The 23,032-nt window shown below is 35.4% G+C and overlaps 1 protein-coding gene and 1 non-coding gene across 3 annotated transcripts in view; one reads left to right on the top strand and one right to left on the bottom strand.

Annotated features, from left to right (window-relative positions):
• Wdr7 (WD repeat domain 7) overlaps window positions 1-23,032 on the top strand; it is a 323,602-nt gene that overhangs the window by 23,767 nt on the left and 276,803 nt on the right. For both annotated transcript variants that reach the window (XM_076836770.2, XM_076836771.2), the window contains exons 4-10: window positions 398-476; window positions 12,626-12,800; window positions 15,844-15,920; window positions 16,836-16,955; window positions 19,744-19,889; window positions 20,440-20,542; window positions 22,877-23,018. In XM_076836770.2, the coding sequence (XP_076692885.1) occupies window positions 398-476; window positions 12,626-12,800; window positions 15,844-15,920; window positions 16,836-16,955; window positions 19,744-19,889; window positions 20,440-20,542; window positions 22,877-23,018 (842 nt within the window). The remainder of the gene's footprint in view (window positions 1-397; window positions 477-12,625; window positions 12,801-15,843; window positions 15,921-16,835; window positions 16,956-19,743; window positions 19,890-20,439; window positions 20,543-22,876; window positions 23,019-23,032) is intronic.
• Window positions 9,799-9,905, bottom strand: LOC143383036 (U6 spliceosomal RNA). The gene has a single exon (XR_013089086.2). It is a non-coding gene; the product is annotated as a U6 spliceosomal RNA (small nuclear RNA).

The following is a 23,032-nucleotide window of genomic DNA, read 5'->3' as shown; positions in this document are numbered from 1 at the left end:
GGCTGTGCCTGGCTTCATCATTGTCCTTAGTTTAGGTTGATGTCACAGCCGCTATCTACAGCAGAGGCAGAGAAAAAACAGTTCTAAGGGGCCTTGCAGTAGTTCTGGCCAGAAATGTTCCCAAGACTCTATCAACTAATAGGGAACCAGGAAGTGCATTCCTCCTCTAGAGAGGATGTGGACTGAGGTGGGGTGGACAGGTTGGAAGGGGAATTGCGATGGTGAATGGGAGCACTGGAAATTTTGGCCAACAGCAATAATGAGTATTAGCTATAATCTGAAATAAATTAGTGTTATTATTTCTAATAACACTAATTAATTTTAAACCACTATAACAAATTGAAACAGTGCATTTAGCAAATCAAATTTAAAGTTAGCTATTTGTTTTGTTTTATAGAGAGATGTGCCTCTGGGATGTGAATGATGGCAGATGCATTGAGTTTACAAAATTAGCCTGCACACATACTGGCATACAGGTTAGTATATATTTCTGTGACTAAGTCAGTACAATTTGCAACAAATATGTAATTCAATAATGTTTGAAATATTGATCATGTATTTTTGTGTGAAAAATGCTGGGAAGGAATAAGACTAGAATTGTAGTAAAAGTATTCGTCATAAGATGCTAGAGTTGGGTGCTAATGAAGTAGAGGACACCAATGAAGAAGGGTTTAGGATAAGCAAATTACCACTTTTGTTTTAGGCATTCTTGGTTACCCAAATGAGATCTTGTGTTAGTCACCTTCCCGATATACTATAGCAAATACCTGAGATAATCAACTTATTATATCAAAGGCTATTTTTGATTATGGTTTTAGAAGTTCTAGTCCATAATTAGGTAGGCTCATTGCTTTTAGGCCTTTGGTGGGGTATCAGATGGTAATGGCAGGGAGTGTATGGTGGAGCAAAACTGCTTACCTCATGGCCGGGAAGCAAACGAGAGGAAGAGACTGGGTCTCCGCAATATTCTTCAAGTGCATGCCTGAAATGACCCAAAGACCTCCTACTGGGCCCCACATGCTAAAGGATCCACCACCTCCCTGTAGCATCACCCTGGGCCAACCCTTTGGGAGACACTTAGAATCCAAATTATAACAGAATGTCTTTACTACTTGGGCAAGTGCCCCAGATTTTAAAGAATGGAATTCATTCCTGCCAAAGCTGTTCCATTTGTGATTAAAGTAAGTTGATTCCCTTTTTGGGTCATGTCTCCTTTTTTGAAGTCAAAATATAATTTTTATTTTTTCCATATTTTTTTAATTGGTACACAATGGTGAAATTCATTGTTACGTATTTGTACATGCACACAATATAAACATGTAATTTAGCCAATATCCTCTTTACCTCTCTTACTCCCTCCTCCTGGTTCATTTCTTCTGCTTTTCTGATACCTTTCAGTTTTCATGAGATTTCCCCTTCCTTGACCTTTCTTTTCCTGTTTCCTCTCTAGCTTACACATATGAAAGAAAACATACGACCTTTCTGATACTGTGGCTTGTTTTGTTTGCTTAAGTTCCATCTATTTTCCTGCAAATAAAATAATTTCATTTTTCTTTATGGCTGAATAAAACTCTATTTTTATATATACCACATTTTCTTTAGGCATTCAGCCATTGATAGACATCTAGGCTGGTTTCATAGTTGGGCTATGGCAAATTGTGCTGCTATGAACATGGGCATGCAAATAATGCTAAAGTGTGATGACTGTAATTCTTTAGGATAAATACTGAGGAGTGATATAGCTAGCTGGGTCATATGGTGGTTCCATTCTTACTTTTTTGAGAAACCACCATGCTGATTTTAATAGTGGTTGTACTTATTTACAATCCTGCCAACTGTGTAAAAGTGTTTTTTTTCTTCGCATCCTTACAAGCATTTATTATTGTTTATATTCTTGATGACTGTCATCTCACTGGAGTGAGATGAAATCTGTGTAGTTTTGATTTACATTTTCCTAATCGTTTACAGTGTTGAATTTTGATCCATTTTGAGTTGACTTTTGTGCAGGGTATCAGATAAAGGTCTAGTTTTATTTTTCTACATATGGATAACCAATTTCCCCAGCACCACATCTTAAGAAAGCTGTCTTTTCTCCAGTGTATGATTATGGCACCTTTAACAAGGGTTGGATCATTGTCTCAGTGTGGGTTTGTCTCTGTGTCTTCTACTCTGTATTTTTGATAACCTGTTTTTATGCCAATGCTATTCAATTTTTATTAATATAGCTGTACAGTGTAATTTGAAGTCAGGTATTGTTATACCTTCAGCATTGTTTTATTGGCTTAAAATTGTTTTGGTTATTCTGGGTCTTTTATTCATATCCTAAAATGAATTTTAGGACTGTTTTTTTTCTAGTTCTGTGAAGAATGTCATTGGTATTTTGATGGGGATTGCCTTGAATCTCTATGTTGCTTTTGGTAGTATGACCATTTTAATAATATTAAAATTTGCCTATCCATGAACATGGGGGGTGTCTTTACATCTTCTTGTGTCTTCTTCAATTTCTTTCTTTTTTCAGTATCCCAGTAATTTTCATTGAAGAGGTCATTCACTCCTTGATTAGATTTATTGTGAGCTTTGTTTTTTGAGGCCTTTGTGAATGGACTTGCTTTCCTGATTTCTTTCTAAGCAGATTCATTGTTGGTATATAGAAAAGCTATTGATTTTTGTATGTTGATTGTGTAACTTGTTACTTTGCTCAATTTGTTTATTAACCATAGCAATCTTCTGGTGGAGCTTCTTAGATCTTCTAACTATAGGAGCATTCATTCACATTGATAAATTAACTTCTTTCCTATTTTTATTCATTTTATTTTCTTTTCTTGCTTAGTTTCTCTGGCTAGAATTTCTAGTACTATATTGAATGGAAGTGGTAAAATTGGGCATTCTTGTTGTGTTCTGAATTTTAAAGGAAATGCTTTCATTTTTTCCCCCACTCACTATAATGTTGGTGTTGGGTTTGTTTTATATAGCCTTTATGTAGTTGAGGTTTCTTCTAACCCTACTTACATTATTACTTTCAGTGGGTACTAAATTTTGTTTGAAGGCTTTCTTTGCATCCATTGAGATTACTGTGATTTTTGTGCTTACTTCTATTTAAGTGATGAATTGACATTTTTTTGATTTGCATATGTCAAAACATCCTTGCATCTCTGGGATAAAACCAATTTGGTCATGAGGTACCGTCTTCTTAATATGTTGTTGAATATGACTTGCTAATATTTTATTAGGGATTTTTGCATCTAACTTCCTCAGGGATAGCAGTCTAGTTTTCTTTCTTTGATGTGTACTTATCTGAATAAATTTGTAGGTATTCCATCCCTTGCTAGTTCATAGAATAATTTGAGGAGTATTGGCATTAGTTCTTCTTTAAAGGTCTGGGAGAATTAGCTGAAAATCCATCTTTTATCACTGCTTCCTTCTCATTGTGAGTAATTGGTCTGTTTAGGTTTCCTCAGACCTCTTGATTCAATTTAGACAGGTCATAGGTATCTAGAGATGTATTCATTTCCTTTAAGTTTTGCAGTTTATTGGATTATAAGTTTTCAAAATTGTCCCTAATGATCCTATGGATTTCTGTGGTGATTTCTCCTTTTTTATCTCTTATCTTATTAATTTGGCTCTTTTCTTTTGGTTAGTTTGACGAAGGGCTTATCAATCTTTTTTTATCTTTTCAAAGAACCAACTTTTTGTTTCATTGATCTTTTATCCTATTTTTAAAAATTCTTTATTGATTTGGCTTTGGTCTTATTATTTTCTTCCTTCTATTGGTTTTGAATTAGTTTGTTTTTCAAGGGCCTTCAGATGAATCATTGGTTATTTGGGATCTTTCTGATTTATTTATGTAGGCACTTATAGCTATAAACTGCCTTTATAGTACTCCAAAGGTTTTGGTAGTTTGCATCACTATTCTCACTTGATTTTAAGAATTCTCCTGATTTCTTCTATCACCCATCCATCATTCAAAAGAGTACAGTTCAATCTCCATGTGTTTACATAGTTTCTTTAGGGTATTTTGGTGTTGATTTCTAATATCATTCCATTCTGATCAGATAAGATGAAAGGAATTGCATCAATTTTCTCATATTTGCTTAGAGTTCCTTTGTGATTTAAAATATGGTCTTTTGGGAGAAGTTCCATGAGCAGCTGAGAAGAAAGTATATTCAGCTGTTGTTTGATGAAATAGTCTATAGATGTCCAATAAATCCATTTATTTTTATTTTTTACTTCTGAAGAGCCTTTACTGAGTTTATGTATGAATCAGCTGTACGTATTGGTGAAAAAGTTGTGTTGAAATCTCACAGTATTATTATACTAGACACTGAGTCTTTAATTTGAGTAGTGTCTCCTAAATGATTGGTTGCACCAATATTTGGGGCATAAATATTTACTGTCATTATAATTTCTTGTTGGATTGTTCTTTTTATCATATGAAGTGACCTTCTTTGTCTCTTCTGATTAATTTTGGCTTGGAGTGTGCTTTTGTCAGATATGAGGCATTACTCCTGCTTGTTTGGGAGCTCCATTTGCATGGGATCCCAGTCTCCATCATTTCACTTTCAGGAGGCTGTCTCTGCCTGGAAGGTGAATCTCTTGCTAACAACATATCGTCGAGTCTTGTTTTTTATCTATTCTGCCAGTGTATGTTTTATAATCGGAGAGTTGAGACCATTTACATTCAGTGTTATTATGGAGAGAGGTTTATTAATTCCTGCCATTTTAATTTATTTCTGATGCTTAATTTTGTCCTATTTCTCATTTGATTAGCAATTCTTCAAGTAAGATTTGTCCATTTGTGAGTTCTGGGGTTTGTTTTATTTTGTTCTGTGTGAAATAGTTCTTTAAGTATTTTCTGTAATGCCAGCTTAAAAGTCTTGAATTCTTTTAGTTCTGCTTATTTAGAAAGGTTTTTATTTCCTTATCAATTCCAAAGAATAGCTTTGTTGGATGTAGCAATCTTGGTTGATAGTTATTTTTTTTTCAGGTCTTGGAAAACACCATTCCAAGTCTTTCTGGATGTTAACAGTTTGTGTTGAGAAATCAGACTTAATTCTAACTACCTTGCCTCTAAATGTGACCTGATGTTTATCTCTTGAGACTTTTAAGTTGTATCTTAGTTCTGTATGTTAGGAATTTTAATTATAATGTGTCAGAGAGAGGTTCTTTTTTCATCTCATTTATTTGGGGTTCTGAATGCCTCCTGTATCTGGATGTCTTTCTCATTCTGAAGGTTTGGAAAATTTTCTGTTATTATTTTCATGAAGAGATTATTCATTGACATTAACATGCATCTTACAATCCTCTCTAATTCCAATGATTCTTAAATTTGGTGTCTTAATGTTTCAGAGTTCTTATATATTCTGATCATGTTTGTTTGTTTATTTACTTATTTTTGAGGTACTGGGGATCCTCCTGCCTCAGCCTCCTGGGCTGCTGAGATTACAGGTGTGCACTGTGCCCAGCCATGTTTACTTATTTTCTTTGCTTTAATACTATGTGAATGTTCAAGGCTGGCCACTTCATCTGCCAACTCTGAAATTCTGTCTTCAGTATGGTCTACTAGAGAGCCTTTTAACTTAACATTAAAAAAAAAAAATATTGTTTTTCTTTTTCAAGATTTCTATTCAGTTCCTTTTCAATATCTCTGTCTCCATTGCTGGGTTTGATGGTGTATGCCTATAATCCCAGTGACTTTGGAGTCTGACATAAGAGGATTATGAATTCAAAGCCATTTCAGGAACTTAGCGAGACCCTAAGCAACTTAATGAGACCCTGTCTCAAAATAAGAGATAAAAAGGGCTGGGTATGTAACTTAGTGGTTAAGTTCCCCTAGGTTCAATCCCTGATACCAAGAAAAAAAAATCTTTATCATTTAATTTCTCACTCATATCCTCTACTGACTTCCTTAATTCATTCAGTTTTTTTTCCTGTCTTCTCTTAGAATTCTTTAATCATTTTTTATTGGTTCTTTTTATCTATATGTGACAGTAGAATTCATTTTGATAAACTTTACAAGCATGGAATATATCTTATTCTAATTAGGACCCCATTCTTTTGGATGTACATGATGGTGGGATTTACTATGGTATATTTTATGTATGTAAATAGGAAAATTATTCTGAATTCATTCTTTTCTTTTCTTTTCCTATACCCCTTCCCTTCCTTTCTTTCTCTTTTGTTTAATCTACTGAATATCTAGTCCTCTTTCCCCTCTTATTGTGGGTTGGCTTCCACATATCAATGGAAACATTTGACCTTTGGCTTTTTGGGACTGGCTTATTTCACTTAGTTTGATAGTCTCCAGATCCAGCCATTTACTGGCAAATGTCATAAAGTCATCCTTCTTTATGGCTGAGTAATATTCCTTTGTGTATATATATGAATTGAGCTGCTATAAACATTGATGTGGTTGTGACACTGTAGAATGCTGATTTTTAAATCCTTTGGATATATACTAAGGGGTGAGATAGCTGGGTCAAATTGTGGTTCCATTCCTAGCATTTTGAGGAATCTTCATATTGCTTTCCAGAGTGGTTGCACCAAAAATTTCCAGTCCTGCCAGCCATATATGAGTGTACCTTTTCTCCCTAACCTCACCAACATTTTGTTGTTACTTGTATTTTTGATAATTGCCATTCCGACTGGAGTGAGATGAAATCTCAGTGTAGTTTTAATTTGCATTTCTTTAATTGCTAGAGGTCTTGAATTTTCTTCATATATTTGTCAACCATTTTATTTCTTATTCTGAGAAGTATCTGTTCACTTCTTTTGCTTTTATTGATTGGGTTATTATTATTTTTTAACTTCTTTATATATCCTGGGAATTAATGTTCTATCTGAGGTGCAGGTGACAAAGATTTTTTCCCATTCCGTAGGCTCTCTCTTCATGCTCTTGTTTCCTTTGCTGTGAAGAAGCTTTTAGTTTGATACCATGCCATTTATTGATTATTGATTGTGCTTTTTGAGATCTACACTTTCACCACTTCTATTCAACATAGTTCTTGAAACTGTTGCCAGAGCATTAGGCAAAAGAAAGACATTAAGGGAATGTGAATAGAAAAAGAAGAGCTCAAACTTTCTCTGTTTGCCAATGACATGATTCTATATTTAAGAGACCCAAAATACTCCACCAGAAAACTTCTAAAACTCATAAGTTAATTCAGCAAAGTAGCAAGGTAAAAAATTAACACCCATAAATCAGTTGCATTTCTATACTCCATCAACAAACCAGCTGAATGAGAAATTATGAATTCTTTGATCATTTTTATAAGCATGCTTTTGAATTCTTTATCTGATATTTCATTCACTTCAATGTCTTTGGAGTTAGTTGCTGTTGAATTATGAACTTTCGGTGGCTTTTTCTTGTTTTCCTGTGTTGGGTTTTATACACGTATTGGGATGGATTACTCTTCCACTCTTACGTGTGGATCTTTCTAGGGCCCAGCCTCCTCTTGCCAAAGTGTTCTAGAGTTATGTAGATTAAGACCCCACTGAAGATGTGATGTTCGCCACCTTTGTTTTAATTCTGTTTTTGTTGTAGGAATGAATGTCCAAGAGTGGAACCTGACACCTTCCCTTGCTGGCTGTTCCTATTTGGGGCCTGATCGTTAGTTTGGGGTTATGTTTCTTCTGTTCTTTCTATTAAAGTACAATTGACATTTGAGTGAGGCAAATTTGTATGTAGAACAAGGTGCACAGTCTTTTGGCTGGGTTTATTTTAGCAGCAGAGTCTTTACCCTGTGAACTTGTAGTGTCCGTGCAGATTCCCAGCACTGCACAGAAAAAGGAGAAAGAAACAACAGCAGCAATCAAAGCAAACAATATGCAGTATTAAAATAAATACCAGGTGCCTACTATGACGTTCCCAACAGTGATTACCATGAAAATAGGAATGGACGGGTTACCAGTTGTTAGCAAAAAACAATAAATAGCCACGAACCAAATCTGGTAGTTAAATGCACAGAAGATGTCAACTGTGTCATCCACAGCACTAATAACTGCAACGACATGAATGGGTGGGGTACAGTAACATAGACCTAATAGTTCTAACAGATGATAAAATGAAGTTAATTATTAAGAGAAAAGAAAATGTGATAGGAAGGTAGAAGAGAGTTTAGAGTGTTCAAAATATGAACAGAGATAATGCAGAAGAGATGTACCTGGTGTGGTTATAGGTTATAGGAGGGATAATAGAAAAACCAAAGTAAAGGAGAGAGAAATAGGAAATGAGAGAACTCGGCTGTTAGCAGAATAGTGGAGAAACAAAAAACAAGAGAAACAAAAAAACTAAACAAAAATGAAACAGAGTCAAAATAAATAAACCAGAAGCCCTAACCCTTAAAAGACAAGGAAAAATAGCTATTGTAAAGAACAAAACACAAAAAATACTAAAACTGAGAAAGGAAAAGAAGTAAATATGTATATACCTACAAACAAATCAACACAGCAAGAACACAAAAAGAAAAAGAGGAAAAAAAAGGATAAAAGTTTCTTTTTTTTAAAAATTTTTTTAGTTGTAGGTGGACACAGTATCTTTATTTATTTTTTAATTTTTTATGTGGTGCTGAGGATCGAACCCAGGGAGTGCCTCACACATGCTAGGCAAGCACTGTACCACTGAGCCACAATCCCAGCCCGGATAAAAGATTCATAATGAAAGAATTTTGTCCATTGCCCTGTGGTAGTCAAAACAGTCAATAAGGGTGGATGGTCCCTGCTTATGCCTGTCCATCCTTTCCATTTCTTCTTGGGCTGTGTACAGAGAGAGGGAGCGCAAGGGCTGAGGGTTGTTAACCTCTTCCTCTTCCTCTTTTTGTGTTGTTCTCTGAGCTGCTAGTTTGAGTGGCCTAAAACTGAAGCTGGTTGAAATGGTTCTCAGCTTCTCTTCTCACCAGTATAAGGTAGGACAGAATGGGAAGTCCTGTCGGTTAGAATTTTGTCTCGACAGTTTAAACAGATGCATTCCCAGGGTGGGCTGGTGCAGAGTTCTAAGAGAGAAGTTAAACAGCTAGGACTTAGATCTATCAGGCTTAACCTTTTTTTAAAAATTTTTGGCTGGAGCTGGTGAGGGAGCCTAGCTCTGGAGAGATTAAATCAACATACCCCAGGGCCAGGCTAATGCCAATGTCTGTGGGGATTCTGGAACTCAGGAGCCTCCCAAGAATTCTACTTGCTCACAAATTCACCCCTCTGTTCAGTTTCCTGACTCTTCAGCGGGTCATGGGAGCCACCAGACTCAAAGGGAAAGTGAGTTGCACTCCCCTGTCTTTCTGGCTTGAATCCCCATAGGTACAATCTGGTGTGTGCTTGTTTCACTCATATTCCAGGTACACCCCAGGCCTCCTGTGAGGTGCTTGCAAGGGCAACATGGCAATGCTTGCTGTGATGCAATGTTGCTCCTGCAGCAACAGCTGCATAGTGGCCGCCTCAAGATGGCTCCCTCCTCAGCTTTCCACTTGCCAGTTCAGCAATGCAGAGCACTTTTCAGACACCACTTTGTTGTGCAGCTTGTGGATCTGCTAAGTTCAGGCTGCGTTTCTGATCTAAAGTTTTTTCCGTGTCAAATTTGTCTGTTGTGTTTCTCTATTATCCCTCCCGTCTGCGGTGAACCAGCATCATGGCCAGGGCCACTATCGATTTGGCTCCAATGTACTTTCTTGTTCCTTGTTCAATGAAACTATATTTCTGAGTCTCCAAGAAACATTGACTGCTTGATACTGAATTCCAGTGAATTTTCCCTCTTACACCCACCTTGCTGAGAAGCAGTACTCCCACTGCTTGAATCCCAAGCCTAGAGCAAAACATATGGAGTGCTTCAGGATTTCACGTGTCATCTTTGTGTTTGGGCTATGCTAATCTTCTCAGTATCGTTCCAATTTTAGTATATGTGCGGCTGAAGTAAGCATTGGGTTTGGCCTTTGAGCTCATTTTAAATACTTCCCAACTCTGTCAAAAGAAATGACTATTTCGTACACCTGGCTCAGTAGAGTATTACACAGGAACTTGTAACTTCTGACATGCATTCCTGGTATTCTTTTTTATAATTGTAATATCTCTCTGCTTCAGTTTCCTTGTTGTTTACTACATTGAGTGTTGGGAATATTATGAGGTATATAGGAAATATGATCAATCATTTTCTCATTGGGGAAAGAAAGGAAGGAGAAGAGAACTCATTTCTTGAGGTAATACTTAGAGGAGTTTCCTGTATTGTGTTTCATTTAATCTTCTCTGCATCCTTAAAAATTAAATTTGGAATGTATCATTTTACGTAAAAGGATGCTGAAGCCTAGAGAGAGAAAATGACTTGCCCACGCGTCACAGTGAGTCATTCCTGGCACTAAGATTCCACATCAGATTTGTCTGACTCTGGACACTGCGTCCTGCCCTTGCATCACATTGCCTTCCTTAAAACACACTAACAAAATTAATCCCGAAGGTGCTCCAACAAAATTTAAAAGTAAAGGAAAATGTTTGTGGGGAGGTGGTGATCAGTGTGATATGGGGTCTTCCATGGCTATTTATTGCCCTGGCAAATTTAAGAAATAGCTTCATCAATGTTTTTAGGGTATGTGCTTTTTGTTTAAAAGGCATATATTTATTTTTATCATGTGAGGAATCGATAAGGTATGTAGACAGAAAAGTGGGAATAAAATGATATAGATTCATTGATTTTATAATTTAGTTTAATTTTAACAATTATTTTGACTGTTGTTCAGTTTTGATTTATGTTTTAAAAACTTTCGTCTTACATATTATGGAAAATTATCTGTTTTGCTCAACCTATTTTCAGTGCCTGCTATTTTTCAAATGCCATATTAGCCCTTCTATATTTAGATTGGCTGCCATCTCTAAATAGAAGATGCTTTGTGGAAAATTTACTAGTGTGGTAGCAGTTTCCTTTGCAATTCAGAAGAGAGTACTTTTTTTATATCCTCAGAGATGATAAACTTTGGTGACATTGACACTTAACTGAACTCAGAAGGCATTGCCAATTTATTAAATTACCATGTGGGACATTCTTTTTTTTTTTTTTTAATGTGTGAAAAACTGGCTTCTCCATTTAGGATACTTTCTTTGCTAGTATAAAAGTGTTATGGAAGTTGAATTAGAAGATCAAGTGTTTGAATTTGACTTTACATCTTAAGGTGGGAGTTGTTTAGCCAGGCAATTCTAATAAAGTATCCCACCCTCAGGAGGGAGTCCCTCTCTAGTGGCTGTAGTGCACATCTCTCCTTGCTGGTGGTGGATGAATACTGACAGATTGCCTCACTGCACCTTGCCTTTCCACCTTGCTACATCCTCCCCTTATGGAGTTCAAGGCTAATTACTGTGGCATTTTTCTTTCTTTCTTTCTTTTTTTTTCCTACTGTGGCATTTTTCTGTTGTACTGCTTGGCAGTCCCTGGGAATCTCCTTTGCTGTGTTGTGTTTTGGATTGAACTTCTGAGATCTAGAGCTGCCCACTGTGGTAATCTGCATTGATTAGCCACCACACTTTCATAACCTTACCCCTGTTTTAGAGGTGCTACCATATATTTAGCTGATTTGTTCCAGGATCCATGTTTACTCTTTTGTACAACATCAGAGTTGTACTCCTTTGCACACAGGTACTCCACAATTAAGATAAGAGTGTGTTCCTTTATATACAACGTCAAGTTCTGAGAATAGGATTAAAGAGTGTGAGGCAGACCCGGCCCAGGATTTCATAGTGTGGAGTAGTTACAACATTGGCCTCTGTGCTTTGGCTTGCTTGTGCTCCTGTTATTCATTTAGTAGTCCAAAAATGTCTTCGCCCTCTAAAAATCCTCTAGGAGATTGAGTCCACTAAAGAGTCGCCTTTTTTTTGAGGCTGAGGAAAGACAGGTCCTTTGATATGTATTGGTCTTGTTTTGATAGATATTCATCCTCTACTCTGTGGTTGGTGGAAAACCATCTAGCCTCTTGAGTAGTTATTGGTATTAGTAGTTATTGGTATTAGTAGTTATTGGTATTAGTGGAACATGGATCATGATTATATTGGTTCTTCTGCTATTTTTTTCTTCTACAAAGTGTAAGTGCATGCCGTATTTATACAGTTTTCTTATACACTTATCTGAAATAACACTTCGTCTAATTGGAATCTAATTCTGATTATTAGCATGTCAATTATCCTTTACTTTAGATTTATTTAGTTATACTTAGTAATTATAAGCCTATACTCATCTCTTACCATTCATTTAGAATTTGTATTTTGTTTTTGTGACCCACCTGAGCTACTCTTGATTTGATTTGTGAAGCTGGAGTTATTCAGGTGCTTTGCAAGTTAACTCAAAAATTCTGTTTTAGATGCTAAATATGGGAATTTATTATCATGAATTCTGCTCCCAAACAGTTCAAAATGGAGGATACAAGGCTAGGAAAAGAATAAGTTGTGTTATATGTTTAAAATTATTAATAGAAATTGATGTATTTGTATGTGTGTACTACATATATTTAATATGAACTATATAGTATGTACATGAAAATATTACTGGAAGAGTTTAGCATTTAGGAAAATATCATAGTAAGCTTGATGAATGCTATTAATTTAAGTATCTGAGGTAAAAAGGAACCTTTAAAAATCCTTTCTTCTTTTAACATGAATATAGTTCTACCAATTCTCTGTTGGAAATCAGCGAGAAGGAAGACTTTTATGCCACGGACATTACCCTGAAATCCTTGTGGTGGATGCTACCAGCCTTGAGGTGTTATACTCCTTAGTATCAAAGATATCACCAGACTGGATTAGCTCCATGAGTATTATTCGATCCCATCGGACACAAGGTCAGTGTGTTCCCTTTAGACGTCTGCTTTATGACTTACTGCTTGGTTTACTGTCAAGTTCTATAATTTGTTAAAATTAATAATTTTGATTATATTATGTAAGAAAAAAGAAGAAAATTGAGAAATAATAGCTTTAATAATTTGTGGTCTGTTTCCTGCTTCATAAAGGAGAATTTGATTTAATTAAGATTTAGCATGTTACATTGTCTTCATTCTATGGGAGGAATCCTAACTGTGGGCCTCAGCCACATGTGATTTTCTGACATGGAGGGAGGGGTATTGTAACCCTTTTTGGGTATAGTGGGAGAAACTGTGACTTCACCTGTATATTTATGGATTGTGGTTTTGTCACTTGCTAAGAGACACAGGAAGTATTTCTGTTTCATGTGGAGAAATTGAAAAGGGAGGAGATTAATCAAATCTCCTGGTAAAGACAAATGAGAAGTTATACTCCATTTATGTATGATGTGTCAAAATGCATTCTGCTGTCATGCATAACTTAGTAGAACAAATAAATAGATTTTGAAAAAAGATCCTGTCTGGTACATACTTGACATAAATATTACTGTCTTTTGTTCATTTGTTTTGAATTAAAAACCTTTCAGTAACAACCTTGAGAGCAAGTATAAATTATTTAAGAAAAGAACATTGATAAATGCTGAATGTTGAGTGTATGTTATTTTAAGCCTATTGAGGAGCACTCTTTTTCTCCAGTGGCTACATAGTTAGGTGTTTTTCTATAGAGATTGACTGTTAGCTCCTACCACCACAGGGACTTTATTTATTGAGTGCTTACAGTATCAGGTATAATATGCTAAACAGTTGTATTTGACCAAGTTTCACAGTACCCCTTGGGGTACTTGCTGTTGTTATTTCTCATATAAATGAGGAGACTGATGAGGTTTAGGATGGCAGAGTCCTTGCCTAAGAACCCAGGTCTGGCTGACTGGTGGCCAGACGGACTCCAGAGTTGTTACTTTAACTATTGTGTTCCGTTGCTTATATGAAGCAAGTGTCTTCAACTCTGTGGGAGCTTGCCTTTGCTAAACTCTTGAGTGGGCTGGAGTTGCTCCATGCACTGTAGCTTGCTGGCTCCCACTCTAGACAATGAATAGTATCTGCTAAGAATGCCCGAAGCAACGTGGGTTGTGATGTGTAGTGGAGAATTACAGCTTTCTTCCTGAGCATAATAGTGGAATGAGATTTGATTTAATATTCCAGGCAATAGGGAACTCGGTTTTAGGATGCTTACCTCCAATCTTAGTTACAATCAATGACTTCTTTAAAAAGGGACTATTTTTGTGACCAAGCAGTTTGCATATTTTGAATTTTTACACTCTATATGCATGTACACTTTGGTCTAAATGGAATACAATGTAGCTTTAATGGAAAATTTTGTGGAGTCCATGCAATTCTAGATGTTACTGTTTATAATGTTGCAAACATGCAATTTTCAATCAGCAGTTACCTTTTTCTAGTCTATGGGTATTTGAGAGTTTTAGATATATTGTTGTGTTACCACTTTACTGTATAGGTGTCATGAATTGTGATTAGTGCATTCCAGTGCCTTCTGTTGCCTGGGGAACTACTGCATGTGATATGATGAGGTTTTTTTACTTAAAGATGCAAACAATTATTTTAGCAAAAGCAGTGACTAACCTTTATTAAGGATTGGTATATACCAATGTTATACCTAAGGTGTATCTTAATTTTGATAACAGCCTATTAGGATAAGCCCTGTGGTTATCCATTTCTATTTGCTTTTAGGTAAGTATACCAAGTTTAAGATAGGTTCGTTAAGTTATCCACAGTTCATTGGTTAATTAGTAAAGAAAAAAGCGATTTTGATTTTACCATACATCTCCCTAATTCTGAAGCCTTGTCCTCTCAAAAGTTTACATATATTTACTGTGGTGTTGTGACTGGTCCCTGAACTGAGACTTATGAATTGAGGTGACCTCAAAAGGTTTGGGGATTTCACCCCACCGGCACGCACACCATCAAACCTGTAGAGGACATCAGCCAGCAGTCCTTTCAGTTCTGACACTGGCTGGGCATAGCATCGTATCCCACAGGTTAAGGGCTCAGATGCAAGACTTCTTCCCTGCCCCAGTTTTGATGCCGGTCACAGGTCCCCAGGTTTTTTACCTGTGCTTGTGTTGTGATTGACCAGCTACAAATAGGAGGTTCCACACCTTCCTCTTCAGGTTCAGTTAATTTCGCTTGAGTGGCTCGCAGAACTTAGGAAAACTCTTATGTTTATTGGCTTATTATTAAAGATATTACAAAGGGTACAGATGAAGAAATGCATAGGATGAGTAAAGAGAAGGGGGCATGGAACTTCCAGGCCCTCTCAAGGAGTAACACTTTACAGGATTCTCTGTGTGTTCAGCTGTTCCAAAACTCTCTCAACCCTTTTCTTGGGGTGTCTATGGGGCAAGACACCTAATGGAATAAAGTCTTGTGATCTACTGTCAGACAGTGTAGGTCAGAGAATTTTTTCCTGGCTGCCACCTGCCTTGGGGAAACATAATCTATTTGGTCTGCCCTAGGGAGGCAGTAAGAGCCAGGAACCATGGATGACAACCATATAGTATCACACATGTTTTTCTTTTGATCACAGCCTGTGGGTACTGTGCAGAAAAGTGACTGGAAGGCAGGCCAGTAGTAGAGGAATGGGGAAGAATATGAGTGCCTTGCTTATTTGTGATAACTAAATGAAAGTTGTGAATTTTGAATAATAAAATTTAATTTAATAATAAAATTTCTTTGTTAATCTATTAATCAAGAACAGTTGATATCATTAAAAACTTGGTGATTGGAAATAAAAAATTAACTAGAAACAATTTTCCTCGAATTATGAATTGTTGGTGATTTTTAATTAACCTATGTTTCAAAAGCTTATTTCTATTTCATGAAAGAGAATTATGTTTTTCTGCCAATTATCAAACTGCTATTGTTAATTTCATTAAAACAAACTGTTTTAACATTTAGAAAGCAAGCTATGTTTGTAACCTGGATTTCTTGTCGCTTCTTGATTTAGAGGACACTGTGGTAGCACTTTCAGTGACAGGCATCTTGAAGGTGTGGATCGTCACCTCTGAAATAAGTGGCATGCAGGTGAGACAAGTGAGACTGGGATTGGTTTCTCTGGTCTTATTCTGACATCTAAAGTTTCAGTGGACACACTCCTTCCTTCCCTCCTTTTTTTAAAAGGGAAGGAAAAGGCTATTTCTTTTTTGTGGTTCTAGGGACATAGTATAAAAGATCTCTAGGGTGCTGCATGTATGAGTGAATTATTTCTTTCTCTTTGCTGATGACATCTGCACCACCAAGATTAGGAAATAAAGAAACATATTTCACAGAACGTGAAGTAGAGGAACAGAAGAGGTAGAGTTTTCCTCTGTGGCTTTTGCTTAAATTAAGTTAAAAGGTAGTTTGCTTGAGGGAAAAGATAAAGCAATCCACTGTGAAAAGTACATGAAGTCAGTTTTAGTCTCTGTCTCAGTATGATGGGCATGGATTCTTAGTTCTTTTTCTTTTCTTCTCTCTCTCTCTCTCTCTCTCTTTTTTTTTTTTTAATCAGTAAGAAGGACAGATCAATTTTCTGACAGTATTGATGCTGTTCCCTGGAGCTAGAGAAATTTTAGGCATGGGAGATCCTAGAAGAACTGATCATGTTTTGTTTTTTTTTTTGTCTTTCTCCTCTCTCCCTCCCTCCCTTCCTTCCCTAAAACACATATACTTACAGAAATTAGGATCAAGGCAAAATTTTATCATCTGCCTTTGCTAGAGTGATGACACATTGACTCATCAGGACACAAATCCTGGGTAGCTTTGTAGCCAAGATGTTTGTGCCCAGCTGTGTTTCAGAGTATATTTTTGCTGTTTTTTAACTACCTTTCTCTTAACCCGTGGGGCTAAAATGATGAACGTATCAAGCAATGCCTTTATTTTGTGTTGGTGTCTTTAGGGTGATAATTTTAACTGACAACAAAACTATTCCTGAAGTTTTACAAATTTTTTTTTTTCCAGGATACTGAGCCAATATTTGAGGAGGAATCCAAACCAATTTATTGTCAGAATTGTCAAAGCATCTCTTTTTGTGCATTCACACAAAGGTCACTTTTGGTTGTGTGCTCCAAATATTGGAGGGTAAGATGATTACATAAGTAAGAAACTCTATTTTTATCTTTTAAGATATTGGTTTATCACACTTACAGAGATAGTCATAAAGAGTTGCTTGGTGAAAGACTTCTTTAGAATTTATGTCTGGTTTGATTTTTTTTTTTTTTTTTTGGTACTGGGGATTGAACCCATAGGTGCTTAACTACTTATCTATACCCCCAGCCCTTTTTAAATATTTTATTTAGAGACAGGGTATTAATACAGACACTTGCTGAATTGCTTAGGGCCTCACTAACTTGCTGAGGCTGGCTTTGAACTTGCAGTCAGTCCTCCTGCCTCGCTTCCTGAGCCTGTGGGCTTAGAGGTATGCGTCACTGTGCCTGACTTGGTTTGATACTTTCGAGAAATACTTGGGACTTGGCTTTAGTTGTCTTGTTTTGTTTTCATTCATGGAATAATTCAGTTAGTGATTTTATTGATCCTAATTCCTATATTTTGCTACTGTTTTAGTTATTGTCTTATCTATACATAAAAGCAATATGAGCACATGTTCTTCAGGACATATATTTCTTTGTAGGGTGTTGTTAGACCCAAATGCCATTTTTTTTTTCCTGGCTTCTTGGAGTTGTGAAGGTCTTCTTCCAGCACCTCAGAGTTAATGATGGAGGGAGTATATTATTTCCATGTTTCTAGAATTTAATATTTCTGTAATAGAAAAGTGGTCAACATGTTTTGAGAACTTTTTTCTTGCGTAGCACTTTTTTGAAAGCTTTCTGTGTATTTTTTATTTTAATCCTCAGAACTCTCTAAGGGTAGGCGTATCAGTTAAGTTATTTAGTCTTGCTTAATAAATTACTCTAGAATGTAGCATATTAGAACAACACAAAAGCATGAAACCCATCTTATCATGGGTTAGTAATAAACCATCTTATTAGTAATGAAAGAACTGTGCAAGAGGATAAAGTGAAAAGCGAATCTGCTTCATACCTTTTCCCTGGTGCTTCCTTTCCCCTCTCCAGAGGCAATATCTAGTAGCAGTTTCTTTTGTGACTATTATAAGCATTTTATAATTAAATGAAACAGACACTTTTCTTTTTAAAAATGCATACGTAAGTGAAAAGGCAACACACATGAGAGAAGATAGAGCATTCACATATGATGAAGAACTTATTCAGTATTTATAGAAAGCCAGGTTCTACAAATCAAGAAGAAAAATACAGACAGCTTTGAAGGAAAATAGACAAAATATTTCGCCAAAGAGGAAAGACAGATGGCCAGTAAATGTATAGAAAGGTGCTCAGCTTCATTAACGTCAGAGAAGTTATGTATTAATACAGACACTGAGATAGTACAACAACATGCCAGAATGATATTTTTAGATATTTATTTCCAGAAAGAAGTTTTTCATTTTAATATAGTCCAGTATCATCTCTTATGGTTTCTAGAACAATTGTGACATGTTTTTAAAGGGCTTACTATAAGTTGAGATTAAAAAATACTCAATTTACTTAATATTCTTGTGGTTTTACCTTATAGACATTCTTTTTGGATTCTTCTTGGCTATTATTGTATTCCTAATGTTATATACTCATAAAAACTATTGCAAATCATGGGAGATTCAGCTAGGTTTATTCTAATTTCATGGGTTTGCACAGCCAACCTCATATTTTTTTTTTTTTTAAGAGAAAAGTAAAACCTCTGGGCCATCAAGGCGTGAGGAATTTTCATTTCTTCTGGGAAAGATTTGTAACAGAACAAAATGTACTTTCATTAAATATTGAAAGTGGTAGAAAGAATGATGCTGCTAGGAATTATAAGACCAGGGTTTTTAGTCTTAGTTATTTCATTTATTGGAACTGTGACCTTGAGTAAGTGATGTTACCCTTATTTGTGTCAGTAAACTGAGGTAGCAATAGTTGCTTGCATTTCTCCTGCAGTGATTTGAAGGTTCCTGGGAAATTACCCTTGTAAAGGCACTTTGTAAAGCCTGATGTGCCTTATTTTACTGATGGAAGGCAGTGTAAAGTCAGTAACCTCTGTTGCTGGTGAAATTATAGTGACTTGACTTTTACATGTAAGATTTACTAAATAAGCTGGGTGTGGTAGCACACACCTATAATCCCAGTGACTCTGGAGAGAGGCCGAGGCAGAAGGATTTTGAGTTCAAAGCCAGCCTCAGCAGTTTAGCAAGGTCCTAAGCAACTCAGCGAGACCCTGTCTCTAAATAAAATATAAAAAAGGTCTGGGACGGTAGTTTAGTGGTTAAGTGCTCCTGGGTTCAATTCCCAGTGCAAACAAACAAACAAACAAAAAACCCAATTTAGTAAATAATGAAATGAAGTATGTTGACTTCTATTTATAATATTTTAGAACATTGGTAACCTAAGTTAAACAAGGAAATGCTCCAATGTCAGAGTTGTGGTTAGAAATGTTACCAGAAATATGCTAAAACAGGAGCCAGAAGCTGCATTGCAGAGGGTCCTCCCTTATAACTTGCTGTTCTATGGTAAGGTAAGGGTTCCTGTTCCTGTGTGGAGAACACCCCTGCTCTATGGGTCCTGCTCTATTGCCTGATGGCCCAGGAGCTGCACACAGCTGGAAGCCAACTTGTTTTTTACCCTCTTAAAGGTGACCCACCACAGAGGGCTCACTGACAAGATGTCTTCATCTGAGTTATCAAACTTGAAAGACCTGAGTTTGTTAAACATATTTATAGAAGCTTGTTAGTACTTTTTGAAATGTTGCTGTATCGTAGCTATATCTTACTTAAATCATCAGAACATGGACTAGTTGGTGAATTTCTTGTTCCTTGTAGGTATTTGATGCTGGAGATTATTCCCTGTTGTGTTCAGGTCCTAGTGAAAATGGACAGACTTGGACTGGAGGGGACTTTGTATCAGCAGATAAAGTAATCATTTGGACTGAAAATGGGCAAAGTTATATTTACAAACTACCTGCCAGGTATGCAGTAAATAAGAGGTTAGGATTTTAATCAAAGTAAAAGATCAGAATTTGGGGTGTAACTGGAAAGTATGAAAACATATGTAGTATAACATTTAATTTAGGCCCAAAACTTCAGAGCTTTTTAAGTTAGATTTTTAATCCTGATTTAACTTTGGAGTATAAAAATTAAGTGGATTTATTTTTTTTTGAAGAAGGATATTTTTATTATTTATTTATTTAATTTTGTGCCGAGGATTGAACCCAAAGATGCTTTACCCCACTGAGTTACACTCCAGCCCTTTTTATTTTTTATTTTGAGACAAGGTCTTGCTAAGTTGCTGACAGTCTCACTAAATTGCTGAGGCTGGCCTCAAACTTGCAATGCCTTTGCCTCAGCTTCTCAAGTCACAGGGATTACAGGTGTGTATCACTGTGCCCAGCTTGAAGGAGGATATTTTTGTAATGTTAATTTTAAAAAATCTCTTTTTTGTTCATTGTTATTATATGTAATGATAAAATAGCTAATGTCAGTATTTTAAGTGAATATTGTTCTTTTTCCAATTTTTAGTTGCCTTCCAGCTAGTGATTCATTCCGCAGTGATGTGGGGAAAGCAGTTGAAAATTTAATTCCTCCTGTACAACATAGCCTCTTGGATCGAAAAGATAAAGAGGTAAAATTCTTCAGGTATCATTTATAATTGATGGTTATATTGCAAAATTTTTACAGCTGTATTTTGGTAGCTAAGCATTTGAAAGATTTTTTTTTTTAAATACAGTATCTTTACTTTATTTATTTAGTTTTTGTATGTGTTGCTGAGGATTGAACCTAGTACCTCACTGCATGCGAGGCAAGTGCTCAACTACTGAGCCACAGCCCTGATCCTGAAAGATTTAATATAATTCAAGGCACTGTGTTAAATATTATAAAACATTTTGATATGATTAGTTATAAGCACATTCAAAATTTGCTTATTTTACAATACATAATGTGTCTATAAAATAGCATTCACTTTTCTCTAAGTGCATATAATCTTATGCTGATTACATATTGAAATTGAGCTTTTGATGAAATTCAGATATATATTTATTTTACATTCTCATACAGTTAAAACACATGCTCAGAAGAGGTATACTGACTATCTACAGAGGTCTAAGGTGTTTTGAGAACTCTGTTACTCTGATGCTGAAAGTGTCTCTACACTGGTTTTAACAAATATAATTGATTAGTGTAGTTGTTAGTGTACTATGTAAATTTAATGTGCAGGTAATAAAATATTGTGTCTATTGTTTGAATAAATATGGTGTAATGATTATAAATAAATATTTAGTTTTATCTCTTTGATATATATTGGTAGTCTCATTTTATAATTTTAAAAGGGCAAAGGTCCTTATGTAATGATGCTGATTAATAATAGTTCATTACTTGACCAGTCATTGCAGTGCCTCTCCAAAGCCATGTAAAGATTTAACTCCTTAGATATCAGACATAAAGAGTAAAATATTTTTTTCTCCATAAAAATAAAAGCTTATTGTATTTTCTAAAATCCTGCTTAATTTGATCCATTAGCAGTTGAAATATAATAGCTCTTAGTAGTAGATTTTTGACTCTGTTCTGTGTGCAGTAAGAAAGAAACTTTGGTTTTGGAATTAAAGTTTTCTGTGATGATGTTCTGGGTTTCCACAATTCATGGTTCTGAAGAGTATGTTCAATCCTTATGTGGTGGGGTAGTGAGGGGTAGGGAATTATTTTTGTTTTTCAAGAATATTTTTGATATACAGAATGTATACACATAGGCACAATTAAAATACTCTATATCCTGTCCATTCTTCACTTAACATAAACTTCTGCTTACTGCTCTCTAACCTAGTTAGACAGTCACTTCCAGTTAAATGAAGGGGTAGTGACTTGAATAAAAAATACTGCACAAAACAAAACAACATCATTTTTCTTTAAATATCAGTTCCCTAATACATTTTAAAATCAAATATGTATTGTGTGGTATGAGAGGTACATATGTTGAACTATGGCATATGAGTATTTTTGCTGTTGTAGCAACTTTTTAAGTATGTAGTTTTTAATTAAAATTCTCAATATTTAAGGAAAGTCAAATAATTGATTATGCTTAATATATCTTGTTTGTATAAGTTAGTGCTTTTTATGAAACAACTAATACCAAATACAGTAACTAGATTATTTGTTAACTGTAATTGTCAAAATGGAAGTGTATTTCTTATTGTTCTTCAGGCTAAGATTCTATTCGTGAATGTTCCGGTATTTTTAAATTAATACTCCAAATTTTAATTTAGTATTTAATTACTTATAAATAAGTGATTCACTAAAGACATAAAATCTTATGCTGAAAATTTGTTTGAAAAAGGAAAATATACATATGACCCAGTGAATGTTTTTTGTTCCTAGTAGTCTGTAGCTAACATTTCAGGCTAGGTTCAGATTAATTATGTCAATATGACTCAGGTAAAATTACACTGCTTGTTGAAAAGTATACTCTTTGAAAAAAAATGGGGACCCCTAGTTACATAAGACTGGTGCTTTAATGTCATTCTTATTTTTGGTGACTTATCAGGAGTGAGCAAAAATGGCAGGATTAGTGAGCTTTCTTTTTGACCTTTTAAGTAGAGACTTTTCTTTTTGGTAGAGTGGCATACCTCTGTATTAATTATTTAATAACAGGCAATTAGACAAACTGACTTATTGTGACTAGTAACCATATTTTATAAAATAAAGAGTTTAATTATTTATTTTAGAGAAAGACTGTATAGTTTGTTTCCTTGAACATTTATTTTATCCTGATTTGAATATTGGTTGACATGCATTTTAATGCTACAAAATTATATTAAAATACTGTTAAATAGTCATGCTGCTGATACTTTTTTTATCTTGTATACTTAGGCAAGGTATTTAACATCTTTATTTGAAAAAAGGATAATGTGTGAAATATTTTGATTAAAATATGATTAAAGATATTTGAATGATTTTTTGGCAGCTGCTAATTTGTCCTCCTGTTACTCGGTTCTTCTATGGATGCAAGGAATATTTCCATAAACTATTAATTCAGGGTGATTCCTCTGGAAGATTAAATATTTGGAACATATCAGATACTCCTGATAAACAGGAAGGTGACGAAGGTAATAGTAAATCA

This window comes from Callospermophilus lateralis, chromosome 17 (genome assembly GCF_048772815.1).
Source record: "Callospermophilus lateralis isolate mCalLat2 chromosome 17, mCalLat2.hap1, whole genome shotgun sequence".
NCBI lineage: Eukaryota > Metazoa > Chordata > Mammalia > Rodentia > Sciuridae > Callospermophilus > Callospermophilus lateralis.
This window is presented reverse-complemented; position numbering and strand designations above follow the sequence as displayed.